This window comes from Mastomys coucha, unplaced genomic scaffold (assembly GCF_008632895.1).
Source record: "Mastomys coucha isolate ucsf_1 unplaced genomic scaffold, UCSF_Mcou_1 pScaffold10, whole genome shotgun sequence".
Lineage (NCBI taxonomy): Eukaryota > Metazoa > Chordata > Mammalia > Rodentia > Muridae > Mastomys > Mastomys coucha.
In genome coordinates, this window is record NW_022196892.1 from 275,144 (window position 1) to 284,735 (window position 9,592).

Here is a 9,592-nt window from a genome sequence, read left to right on the forward strand (position 1 = left end):
TACTGTCAGAAGAGTATATAGCCGGGTGGCCATGTATGCTCAGAATGTGCTGGCTTCCACGGGAGGGAGGGAAGAGGGAGACCTACCCACTCCCCTCACCAAGCTGCTCACTTCCATTCTTTCAAGAGCCTTTCTTCTCCTCCTCCTCTATGCCTCTGCATGAGTGGAGCCCTCTGCCCTACTCTTCTCTCCTATGTTTTAAGCTCTGTCTCCTCCCAGACCTGAATATCAGTTTTTTTTCTGTGAACTCCACAACTTCCCCCAGCCAGAGGCATTGCTTGTCTCAGTGTTGTGGTGCTTGGTAAAGATCACTCCTGAGAGTTGAAGCATCCAGCGGCCTGTTTGCTTTCCTGGGAATTCCTCCAAGTGTAGCTTCCCTTGAGTGGTAGCTGCTTCCTCTCTTACATCATTTCTTGGGTCTTAATGGTCGTCTTTCTCTGGTCTCCTGCAGACCACTTTCATTGTCTCCTATATGTACTGCCTTGTGTACCTTCCAGTGGATGCCTCACACAGAATGTTAGAAGAATGTGCTCTTGTTGCCAGACTTTTGGCTTCCTGGAAGGTTCTCTGAGGCCCCAGATCCTATGTCTGCATGTGGTTAGTGCTGGATGACAGATGTGGGAATAACAGTGGACACATTGCTGCACCCACAGTGAGGCAGGCTAAAACTGACTGAGACTCATACAGTCAGGGTCCAGGTAGAGCAACAGTGTGATTCCGAGTCTGTGCAGGGTGCTTTCGTGATTGCTTCATGCTCAGAATCCTGTGATTCTTCCAGGCAGCCCCTTCAGAGTTCCTTCAAAAGATGTCGTGGACCCCAGCAAGGTCAAAATTGCTGGCCCCGGTCTGAGCTCCTGTGTCCGAGCATGCATCCCGCAGTCCTTCACAGTAGACAGCAGCAAGGCTGGCCTAGCTCCGCTGGAAGTGAGGGTCCTGGGCCCAAGAGGTGAGTCTGCATCCTGTCTGCCACCCACATTCACCCACCATAGCCTAGAGCCTATTCTTTCTTATGAGATTGCTTATAGTTAAATACTCTCAATTAATTTACTGTTCCCCAGTCTAGCTAGCCAGCAGAAGAGCCTGCTTAAAAGTTGGTGTATTATATTTCCGTAAGTCCATTTCTCCTGTTAGTAACATAGTCCTAAGTTTCTTTTTATAATTTTACGTATTTATTTCATGGTGCTGAAGACCAAACCCTGATCTTACCCATGTCAGACAGATGTGCTGTCAGCTAGCTTACATCCCAGGCTTTGGTTTTCCCAACTGTGGCCTAAATAACCCAGACAGGTTTGGAACTGGCAGTCCTCCTACCTCTGCTTCCTGAGTACTGGGACATCAAGCATGTGCCTAAAAAGTCACTTTCCCAAGTAGCTTGTTGAAGGAAGGGCTATAGGGCTTTAACGTGCACTGTCTACCCAGCTGCAACATTACCTGCTTATTAACGTGTGTGAGGTGCCTGGGGGTTGGTCTGGATGTGAGCAGGAACTAGGGTTTGAAGATGATCCCTCTGAGATGCTCAGTATTGCTGTGGAACGTACCAGAATCTTGGTCAGGGTTGTAGCTTGGTCATTGTCTCCACTCCCTGGAGACAGGGTCTCTTGGGGAATGAGTTTTGTTGGCAGTTGGCCTGCACTGCTGACAACCTGGAATTGAGGTTTCAGGTGACTAGCAGGCCATTTGGGGACAAACCTGAACTTCTGAAACCTGTTGCCATATTTCTTCCAGTATTTAACACGTGCCTTTCTTTCCATATAAAATAGTGTGCCTGATTTTTTAAGTAATCTGGGCTTCCCTCCTCCTGCCCTCCCCACACCCCCCACCCCAACTTTCCCTGTGATGTGTTTGTGGCTTCTAGAAGTCATGAGCTGAGGCTTCCTCCTTTGAAGAGCAACCTCTCCTTAGTAGAGTTCAGCAGGAGGTTCTGTCTTTGAAGTTCAGGGCAAGAGTGGTGTGAGAGAATGAGGTCATGGGACAGACTTACCCTTAGTGAAGTTTCTGAATATCGTGTGTGTGTGTGTGTGTGTGTGTGTGTGTGTGTGTGTGTCTGTGTCTGTGTCTGTGTCTGTCTGTCTGCGTGTGTCTGTGTCTATCTGACTGACTGACTGACTGACTGACTGACTGAGAGAGAGAGATGTGGGGAGGGTTACTTACATAGCAACTTCCACTGTGGAGGACTTCTCAAGTAAACGGCCTTGTCACTTAAGCTGATGCAGTGGATTCCCCGCCATAGCACAGCCCCTTGAAAGCCATGAGTTCTTTAAAGCTGACCCAAAGGCTGCCTTTATAGAGACAGGTTTGAGGTCTGTGCTTTCCCATTAGCAGCTGCTTTCAACTCTGTAACCTGAATGCCTCTAGCCTAGCCACACCTCTAAACTGCCTTGTCCTCACTTCACCTGCTCTGTTTAATGAGCATGCCCTGCTCTGATTAACCTCCCTTGCCACTGACCCCTCCTTGACCTCAGACTTGAACATTCTCTTGAATCATCACCCATAGCATCTCATTGATGGCCCTCTTGTCCCTTGAGATTGGCACCCTTACCTGCTCTGTACCCTAGCGTGTTGGCCCCATTGTGTTCTTGCTGAAAGGTGGGTACAGGTCTTGACTAGCCAGCCCATAGGTTTATTTTTGCTGTTGAGATTTCTGGACACTTGGGCACTTTCTCAGCTATAGAATAAAACTGGCACATCCAAGCATGTTTAACCAGCTCGAAAGGATATGTAGCATGTCTGTAAAGGCTTCCAGCCATAAGCATGGGCAGTCCCCTTAATTGTACTGGAGGGAAGTATAGCAGACTGAGTGTACTTTAGCTCACAAATCGCTGGAGGTTCCCCTTTGGGTCAATCCTGCTACTGTGACTTATCTCCTGTGACTATGACCTGCTTTTATGTTACTCTTCAGTTCGTGGGGATGGACATGAGTCTCTTTTATGTGGAGCTGGGGTGCAGTGAACAGGAGGCCAGGTTGTCAGTCAGACCTCTCATTCCTGTCCTCAGGCCTCGTGGAGCCAGTGAATGTGGTGGATAATGGGGATGGCACCCACACAGTGACCTACACACCATCTCAGGAGGGGCCCTACATTGTTTCCGTCAAATATGCTGATGAGGAGGTCCCACGAAGGTGAGCATCTCAGCCTTCAGGCCTGTCCACCCACAGCATTGATAACCACTGTTCTAGTGCCATTCACCCACTGTCCATAGCACATGGTACAGAACATCATGGTGACATCGAATAGGCACTGTGGCTCCCGTTTTAGGGTTGACCCCTTCTTCTGTCTTCAGTTCCAAGGGAAACTAGGATTGTCTGTTGTCTAATGGCTTGTACCTTGTAGCTCTGTATTTCCAATGGATTTCTGGTCCTTTTATTAACCCTGTTCTCTTACCACTTGTAAAATCCTCCTTACAGCCTCAGTTCTTTATATAAGAGAGAATAGACGGGCCAGGGCTGACCTGTATCCTCACTGACCAGCCTTCTGTGTGTCTGTCAAGTCCCTTTAAGGTCAAGGTTCTTCCCACATATGATGCAAGCAAAGTGACAGCCTCTGGGCCTGGCCTCAGTGCCTATGGGGTGCCTGCCAGCCTACCTGTGGAGTTTGCCATCGATGCCAGAGATGCCGGCGAAGGCCTACTTGCTGTCCAGATCACGGTAACTGTGTAGTTGTTTTGTTGTATATATGGAAGAGGTGGGGCCAAACCTTATTAATAAAACATAATATTCTGGAAAGGGATAAAAACAGGAGTTTAGTGACTAATTTCTACCCCAGTGCACATGTTTTGGGGACTTCTATGGATCAATATCTCTACTGGAGCACAAGGTGCTCATCTAAGTAAGCTTCTGCAGTGACCACGGGTGGGGTATCAATTGTTCTCTTCTTACGCTGATTTTAAATGTTTTGATTGCCTATTGGGTTGGCTAGGGCTAAAATTTTACATACCACAGAGCCTCCAACATGGGGTTGTCCTTCCTTGGGAAGGAAACCTGAGGTAGGCCACTTAGGTGCTCTATGGCTCACAAGAAAACCAGCATCTCTGACCTACTGTGCGGCTCTGTCCTTAATGTCTCCTCATGGACCTGGACCATGAGCCTGCCGGTGCTCTGCTCACCAGGAATAGAAGGTGAACCAGAAGGAAGGAAGACAGAGGAAGGACAATGGCTCTCGTAGATGGATGATCCGTCTCAAGCAGTCTTATGAAAAGACCTCCCTCTTGTCTCACAGTCACAGGGCTGAAGCTGGAGGCAAAGCTGCTAGCATGCGGAGTCTTGTATTTAGTGGTGTGCCAAGCTAAGGAGGAGTGTTCTGTTGGTGACAGGGCAGGAGGGGAAAGGAAAGGTGGAAAGCTTTTGCCATGTCTCTGTATATATACTCAAATACTATTTGACAGACCATCAGGGTGTAGTCTGTGACCCTCTTCTTTCCCTATCCAGAACCAACAGAATAGGGTCACACCAAGCCATCACTTCATCGGCTCCCACATATAGATGTGCCAAGAGCACAGCTTACTGTGATTGGTTTTTGTATGCTGATAGCAGCATCCCAAATATCATTGTTCTGTGATTCACAGGACCAGGAGGGAAAGCCTCAAAGAGCTACTGTCCATGACAATAAAGATGGCACATATGCCGTTACCTATATCCCTGATAAGACCGGACGCTATATGATTGGGGTCACCTACGGTGGAGACAACATTCCACTTTCTCCTTACCGTATCCGGGCCACACAGACAGGTGATGCCAGCAAGTGCTTGGCCACAGGTGAGTGCAGGGGAAGGTGAGGGTTAGGGGGTATGTGTTCTGGCCTTCTCTACGCCACTTAATAGCTGTGTGATCAGAGGAAGTTGCTTAGGCTTTCTGGGTGCCAGCCATACATACATACATAGAGTGAAGATATTTGGGGGAAAGAACACTTAGATTCCAAAATCATTTCCAGGTGTCAGAGATGCGCATCACGGGGTTATAACAAAGATGGGGTAAGGTCAGGTGAGAGAGATGCTGAATGCGATGTCAGGGCCAGGGGGCCTGTTACCTCTGAGGTTGGGGGACCAGTGAGGTTTCTGAGAGAGACTGCTATGAGAAGCAACAGCACATTTCCGACTCTGCACGGTGGGCTCGTTTGTTCTTCAAGAATAGCTTACGTTCATCAGCAGTAGGAAAGAAAACATGAAAGGATTTAGGATTTTCCTCTCCAGAATCGGTGGATATATTATTACCCCCTCCCTTGCTTCAGCTTCTTAGACGTGCTTGCTTGACTATATGGAAGGGGTTATAGGCATCGAACTCATGTCCCAGGCTCACATGGAGGGGATGCAGGTACTTTTACCCACAGAGCCATTTTACCAGACCAATATGGAATTCTCCATTTTATAAAAGGGAGGTGGGTCTTGTGTGTCCTGGCTGGCCTCAGACTTGCCCTGTAGCTGGGGATGCTGCCTGCTCCCGGGTGCTAACCCCTCCCACACACACCCACCCACCCACACCCACCCACCCACACACACACACACACACACCTTGCCTCCCAAGAGCTGGGATTGGATACATGCACAGCCCACCTGGTGTTGTGCCTTCCTGTTTCTAAGAGCGACTTGTGCAGCTCAATGTTACTGCTTTAGCAGATTTGAAAACATGAAACCTGGGCTGGCGAGATGGCGCAGTGGATGAGGGTATTTGCCAATAAGTTCAGTTCCCAGAGCCCACGTGCTGAGATAACTGCCTATACATGCACACACCTGCCAGCATGCTTGCACATGCAAGTACATACATATGCCATACCAGTCAACTTATTCATGGAGAAAAACCAAAAATACACGAGTTGCTGTCTCAAAAGTTAATCGTTGGCTTCTCTTGTAAATAAAAGGAAACTGAATGTAGGTCTACTCAGGATGGGATCTGTTCTCTACCTCACCCTGCTCAGGGTTGTAAATTACACAACTTGATCCTTTTCATCTCACCCAATGCAAAAACTGGAAAACCAGACCCCCACTGCTAGTCTACATATCAGTCCCTAACAACTGGTTAAGGGCGTGTGTCGTGAGAGGTGGGGACCTCCTCCTGGCTTTTCAGAGCCATTTCTTCCCCTGGCTTTGCAGGGATGTTTTTCTGGGCTGCTGGTGCCTGTTGGTCTCAGCTCATGTTCTGTCATTTGGAGCCTTCCCCTCAACCAGATGCCCACTTCTCTTCCTCTTCCCACTTCGTGAGCAGCTTTCTTAGCACTCCCTGTCGCTCTTCTGCACGTTCTGACCCGTGCATTTTCCCTTCATAACTTGTTATACTCCTTGTAAATCAGAGACAAAAAGACAGGCCGACTGGCTGGCTGTTGTTTGGGGAGAGGTTGCAAAGCCAAACATGCTTGGTCCTGACACTCCTTTGAGCAGCACCCTTCACAGTGACCTTTGAGATGCCCCTCTGCCTGGCAAACATGGGCAGCACAACATGGTATGGCCTGTTCTGCGGCAAGTATCCATAGCCAACGCTTTGCTTTTCTCCTGACCTTTTTTACAGGTCCTGGTATTGCCCCCACTGTGAAAACCGGAGAGGAAGTGGGCTTTGTCGTGGATGCTAAGACTGCAGGGAAGGGGAAAGTCACCTGCGTGATTCTGACCCCAGATGGCACCGAGGCTGAGGCCGACGTCATTGAAAATGAAGATGGCACCTATGACATTTTCTACACTGCTGCCAAGCCAGGCACCTATGTTATCTATGTGCGCTTTGGTGGCGTTGATATTCCCAATAGCCCCTTCACAGTCATGGTAAGTAGGGTTTCTTCTCCTGAGCCAGCTGTTACTAGCAGAAATAGTCACAACCGTCATTTGTTGAACCTTTATTTGGTCATCTTCCCTCACACCCTTGGTCCTGGGTATAATCGCTAGAAGCAGCAATTTGGGGGGAAATCTCTTGAGTCATGGAGGCATCTGTCATGCCAAGGAAGTTAGGTAGTGTCCTCATATAAGCTAGCTCAGAGGGAGACAGTTTCACAGAAAAAAATTGGAAAACAGTAATAGAAATAGATGTGCCTCCTTTGCCATCTCCACTGCTGAAGGAGAAGGGTCCTTATGCTCTTCTGTCTACACACTTGACTCTGATATCTCAGGATACGCAGAACCTTCCAGTTGTGTTTGGGTGAGATTCCAAAGGGGGAAGTGTGTTGTCTTTTAAAGCCAGAAAGATCTGGAATAGAAGAGAACCATTGTGTGACCATCCCGGGTCACAAGTGACTGGAGCCTTTAATTTTCAGTCCTCGGTGCCTTTTAGATCTTCTCTAATTATTAAGGTTCTTCCACGAGGAGCATGGTGGAACTACAGCAGACTTACCACATAAACTTCAGAGGCAAGCCCTGTTTGCCCTGTTAGAATGAGGAGTGCCCAGTCTAGACAGATATCAGGTGCCATGTGGGTTCCCTCACTGTGTCCTTTGATGCAGAATAGCCTGGGATCTGGCTGCTGGTGACCCGACTCCACCCACCGCCTGTGAAGTGCTTTCTGATTCCTTCATGTTGTAGGGCAATGGAGAAGGGCACAAAGGGTCCATTCCAAACAGAAGCCCAGGGACCCTGTTCCCATCTATAATCTGTTGTAGCTTTTCTCCTTTCTCTCCATGTGTGTTTAGCTATAAACATCCGGCCAAGAGTTCTGGAAGCTCTTTCATATCTCAAATATGTAAACACTTGTCAACTTTGGACACTGTCCATTTGAGAGTTTTTTTTTTCTTCTGGGGGAGAAAGCATTGCAATGAGAATGTCAGTTCTGTTTAGAAAAGTGTTCGAGTTGTAGTTGTACTACATTGTATTTATCCACTAGTAAGTACGATCTTGTTAGTTAGATTACGGAAGAGCAGCAACCCTATGCAGAGATCTCGGTGCCACTGCAGTGGGCTGGGATAAGAGGAGACCCCAGATGCTGAGGTCCGAGTGAGAAAGTCAAGGTAAAATTTTGAAGACCACATCAGCCAAGGATCAGAGGCCTGCAGTGGAGGCTTCCAGGCTCGTTAGAAATGAGCATTCCTAAGTGCTTACAACTTGAGGGAATTCACTGCACCCCCATTACTGAGTGATTTGAATCTCCCTTTAAAGGTTCAAGAACAGGGACACCTGACAGCAAATGCCTTAGGGAGACCATACACTTATATGTGTCACACATTTGTGACATGCAGGTTCATGGAGGAGCAGTCTAATTGACAACATTTGAGAAGTTCTAGTCACAAGACTGCATATACAACCTTGAAAGGCCTTCCTGTTCGTGACATGGTTTTGAGTTGGCCTCTCAAAGAAATGGCCCTAGAGGCAAGGCTAGATGTCAGAAAAGCCCTGTCCGCAGATGGCACAGTACACAGCTTCTTTGTTCCATGCTATGACTGAGGATGGTGATGAGGGACCCTCCCTTGTTGGGTCAGTTGGATCAGGAGCATGAAGCTGGACACTTTTTAAAATGAACATGCTAAAACCTTCAGACGTGTTAATGACTGGGACTGGAGAGATGGCTCAGCAGTTAACAGCACTGGCTACTCTTCCAAAGGACCTAGGTTCAATTCCCAGCACCCACATGGCAGCTCACAATTGTCAGAAATTCCAGTCCTATGAAAGATCTGACACCCTCACACAGATACATATCTGGCAAAAACACCTTTGCACATAAAATAAATAAATCAATTTTTAAAATCTACATAACAAATCTTAAACCCTCTACCTCATAAATGAAAGAAAGAAATAAACCATCATGACAGCGATGAAAGACTAGGGAAGTGGCTGCATATGAAGCAGTTGTGCAAGCATGGGCTGAGATCAGATTCCCAGCGCTTGTAAAACTCTGGGCATGGCAGCACAGGCCTATAATCAGGAGGCAGAAACAGGAAAGTCTAGCCAATTAGTGAACTCGAAGTTTAGTGAGAGCCTAGTGCCCAGTCTCAAAAGCTAGCTGTAGAAGCAGGAGGATTGACTTAGTGGTGAAGAGCACTTCCCACTCTTGTGGGGGACCCGAATTTGGTTCTCAGCCCCCACATGTGTGTGCCCGGTGCTAGCACCGTCTTCTCACCTCCGCTAGCACCGGGCACACATATGGTGTCCATACATATATGCAGGCAAAACACTCTTCCCGTCACACAAGTCTATCGAAAGCTAAAGGATAAGGTGGATCTAGAAGGAGATCTGGCTTCTACACTGTTCACTGCTGTGTTCACATGAACACACATGTTACCTCACACATCCACAAAATAAAGCAAAATAAGACATCAAGTTAAAAAAAAAAAAAAACCACCTCTTCCTGGCTCCATGCCAGGATGACTGCCATCAGTTTTCTCTGCCTTCATAGTAGACACTTGAGTTTCATAACATGGAGCCTCAATGCTTGCCTGCTTCCCCCAAGCTGACATGGATACTCTTCCATAGTAATGTGTCAGACATCACCTGCTGTTACCCTGGCCAGACTGACCAATAGCCGCCACACAGCTGACTTCAGTCTTTCACGGCCACTTGTGGCTCGGGTCAAACTCCTGTACACATCCTTTACTCCTGAATTGTGGATTCAAAGGACAAGTGCCTGTGAACACACACACACACACACATACACACAATTACCAACACCTACTGGAAAAGTGGGGGGGGGGGG

At 47.9% G+C, this 9,592-nt stretch overlaps 1 protein-coding gene across 3 annotated transcripts in view; it reads left to right on the forward strand.

Moving 5' to 3' along the window:
• The window catches only part of Flnb (filamin B), a 135,695-nt gene that overhangs the window by 94,803 nt on the left and 31,300 nt on the right, over positions 1-9,592 (forward strand). For all 3 annotated transcript variants that reach the window (XM_031344178.1, XM_031344184.1, XM_031344190.1), the window contains exons 25-29: positions 779-946; positions 2,995-3,118; positions 3,487-3,643; positions 4,561-4,750; positions 6,494-6,741. In XM_031344178.1, the coding sequence (XP_031200038.1) occupies positions 779-946; positions 2,995-3,118; positions 3,487-3,643; positions 4,561-4,750; positions 6,494-6,741 (887 nt within the window). The remainder of the gene's footprint in view (positions 1-778; positions 947-2,994; positions 3,119-3,486; positions 3,644-4,560; positions 4,751-6,493; positions 6,742-9,592) is intronic.